General features: G+C 53.5%; 1 protein-coding gene across 1 annotated transcript; it reads right to left on the bottom strand.

The window, feature by feature from the left end:
• Positions 1 to 211: 211 nt before the first annotated feature.
• On the bottom strand, positions 212 to 3,044 carry Asppvi_007405 (corA metal ion transporter; the record flags this gene model as incomplete). Its single annotated transcript, XM_043303292.1, has 4 exons — positions 212 to 282; positions 362 to 564; positions 626 to 2,611; positions 2,689 to 3,044. 4 exons carry the CDS (start codon positions 3,042 to 3,044, stop codon positions 212 to 214), a joined length of 2,616 nt encoding a protein of 871 aa, XP_043159227.1.
• Positions 3,045 to 3,446: the final 402 nt, after the last annotated feature.

Raw genomic sequence — 3,446 nt, 5'->3', positions numbered from 1 at the left:
AACATGGAAACATGGAACAAAGCGGACAACGGAGGGCCCTTCTATACAAAAGAGCACACATCAACACCAAAACCCACCACCCATCTATCCAACAGTGACCTGTGCAATCAGAGATAAATACCAGGACTTCTCTTCAGAGAACAATATACACATTCAGGGTATCATGTTTCATCGTCAGGGCTCTGCGCTGAGCCGGTCGTAACATCGCCACCTAGACGATCTTGTAGACTCGCTTTGCAATCAGGAAGGAAGCAAAGGCGAAGAGGATCAGTCCTCCAGTAACTATTCAAGGCAGTGTCAGTTCATATGACCATTCTCTGTAAATTCCCCAGAGAGAGAGGATGATGCAAGGAGTCCTTACTTGACCAAAACCACCACAAATTATCTATGTCTTGACCGGGAACCTTGACGTTCATCCCCCACATACCGCAGATGATGTTCATGGGAAGCACAATGGTTCCGAGGACGGTAAGCTTCCCAAGAACATCTGCTGTCTGCTCTTGTCGTTCATTCATCAAGATGTTGATCTGGGCTAGATAGTTCGAATGCGCTCGTGACAGAAGCCTGTGGCACCGGTTAGCTGGCTCCATCTCCGGACACAACGCACTCGCTGGGAAGGACTCACGTCTCGTAGTAGGTCAAGCTGCTGGTCATAGTCATAATGTGATCTTGGATATCTCCCAAATACAGCCCAATCTCGGATTTCGGCGCTACTTCCCAATGCTCATTGCATCGCTTAGCGAACCCCTTCACAACGTCTGCCTTGTTGCTCAGCAATCGGTACATCCCCATGACTTTCTTGCGGCATTCTCCCACGCGTCGCAGCATCTCGCCAGGAGCGGGTGGCTCTGGCTCATCGTTCTCATCCTCGCGGCGGTTGGGAGGGTTGTTATTGCTGGGATCCATGGGCCGCCCAGGAGAGTGCATCTTCATGATCTTCTCATCGATCTCGTCTACTTCATCCTCAATAGACTGGATCAGCGGACCAAAAACATCCGTGATGTCATCGATCAGCGCATATGAGATCCAGTCGGAACTGAGGATCAGATAATCCATCAACTGGCGGATACGCCGGCGGACGTTCGCCGGGTGAGGCGTCTGCGAGAAATGGAAGCTCAATATCCCCTCCCGGAAAACGACGATGTACATGTTCACAGGCTGCAAGTAATTCTCGCTGTTGGGATCCTGCTCAAAGGTCCTGTAGTTGACAAAGTAGTAGCTTCGAAATAGCTCAACCTTCTCACGCGCCTCCTGCATCATGATATCCTCGGCCGTCAGGGCGTGGATCCCAAACGCCTTGGCGATCACGCGCATTTCCGCATCGGTCGGTGAGAGAACATCCAGCCAGAAGGTCGGACGAGGCCCATATTTCTTTGGCTTCGGTGGTGAGCCCTTGCGCGCCGGCGAGGCTTCAACAGACGTGCGTGCCTCGGACACGCCTTCGCTGATTATGGACATCTTTGGGCCAGTGGCAGCGTTCCCATTGTGTAAACCGGCCTGTGCCGCCCTGGGGTCTTCCGCCTTGACGTTGTCCTGGTCATTGTGGTTGGAGTCGGTGAAATGCTCACTGTGAGCGTTTTCATCCTCAAAGTCCTCCTCATCAGACGAATCCTCCAGTTCCGGAGGATCAGGGATGAATAACTCCCGGAAACTACCACCGGGCTGCACCAGCTCGGATATGCTTTGGGCATGAATGGTACTCTGAAACTCCTCGTTAAAATAAGTGAATCGATATGGCGCCTCGTCTTCTTCGCGCCGCCACACTCGGTACTGAGGTCTCAGCCGACCCTCAATGAGCACGGGCTCGCTGATCTTTTTGGCGCGAAGCACGCCAGTCCGTTCCTCCTTCTCCTCCCGACTCCATTCTTCCAGCACAGACAGATCCGGCCATTCCTTGGTTCTCCGCCGCCGCCGAGCGTCCTCGCGGGACGTTCTCCGCGCATCCTCCTCGGCGAGCTCTGAGGCCACTTCGATGGGAAAACAGACATCCTCCTCTACCGGTAATGCGACAGTGCGGCGCCGACGAAGAGCCTCGTGAGGCGCAAGGTGTGGTGAACTGGGGGAGGACTGGGTAGAAGGCTTCCGTTGAGTGGAACGACCGTCGACGTCAATTACCATGTCATTGGGCCGAGAGCCCGCCTGATTGCGATTATCAATCGATTTGGCGAGAGCAAAGTCAAAGTCTGCACCCGTGACCACGGCATCGTCGTAGTTCATCTCACCTCCCAGCTTCGGTGAGCTCGGGACGGAAGGAGGGTTATTGATGTCATAATCTCGATCAGGGTCAGAATTCGCCAGACCGCGAGGAGAGCATCGGGACGAATTTGACTGCATAGAGGCACGTCGCTGGCGCGATGCAAATGGGCTTGCCTTGGCATCCGTTCCGTACCAGGATCTGTTATTATTCGGGCCTGGAGTTGGTCGTATCAACGGCGTATGATCATCTATTCCCTCTGATCCATCGCTGTCGTCTCCAGCATTGAAGGCCCTGGTACCGGTGGGTGTACCGCGAGAAGCTAAATCGGTAGAACGAGGCGGAATCGTCATGGATCCAGGTCGAAAGGACTGTGCCAGCCGGCTTTCTCTCCGTGGGCGCATCATGGGTTGATTTCTGCATAGATTGACGAAGGCGCATATGAGCGATGTGGAAAATGACGCGATATTCCCCCAAGTGGAAATTAAACTTACCGATGATCCAGCAGAGCCTCACTCTCCAAGCTTGTACTGCTCAAATCCCTTCCCAGATTGTAGAATGGAAGCGCCGGTCGAGAATGGGGCTGATCCCCCGCTATCATGGCCTCCTCAGCACCCGAGACCGCAGTCGCAGTATTGGATTCTTCAGGTGCAAGAAAGGACTGCCGGCGATTGCGACGCTTTCGATGACGGTTCTTTCTCCGCTTCGGCTTGTTCGTCGCAGGTCGACCCTCCGATGCGGTGTCCTGATGGGTCTGTGGGGCTGATGTCTCGTAGGCCCCATAAGCTCCTGTCGCCGCAGCCATCTCGGTCTGAGGACCATTGCTTAGCGACGACTTGACGGAAGGCATGGTGAGTCAAGGGATCTCTTTCAGTCGAATATTATGGCGGCGTGGAAACCCTTGGTTGGAATCGCAGGCGAAGTGGTCAATGATGACGGGGACAGGAAGGAAACCGAACTCTGGCTAGATCCACAGAGTTACAGCAGCTTTATCGTTGCAGCAACCTACATGCCTTCTGATAATTCATCGGAGCTCCGAACAAGAATTCACGAGCACAATTGTCCTGTAAAGAAGTCGTAGGGGATGACGCCTGTGGCGCAGTGCCGTAGAACATGGAGCAGTACAGAAACTAAGGGGACTTTGTCATTGAGAACACAAAGTAGTGCCAGTGGGAGTGTAATGCTAAATGATTCAAGGGTCACAAAAGGCTAACTGTACGAGGGAGGGCGATGATTGAGAAGAAAAGCAAGT

The sequence above is a fragment of the Aspergillus pseudoviridinutans genome, assembly GCF_018340605.1.
Source record: "Aspergillus pseudoviridinutans IFM 55266 DNA, scaffold_5, whole genome shotgun sequence".
Taxonomy (NCBI): Eukaryota; Fungi; Ascomycota; class Eurotiomycetes; order Eurotiales; family Aspergillaceae; genus Aspergillus; species Aspergillus pseudoviridinutans.
This window is presented reverse-complemented; position numbering and strand designations above follow the sequence as displayed.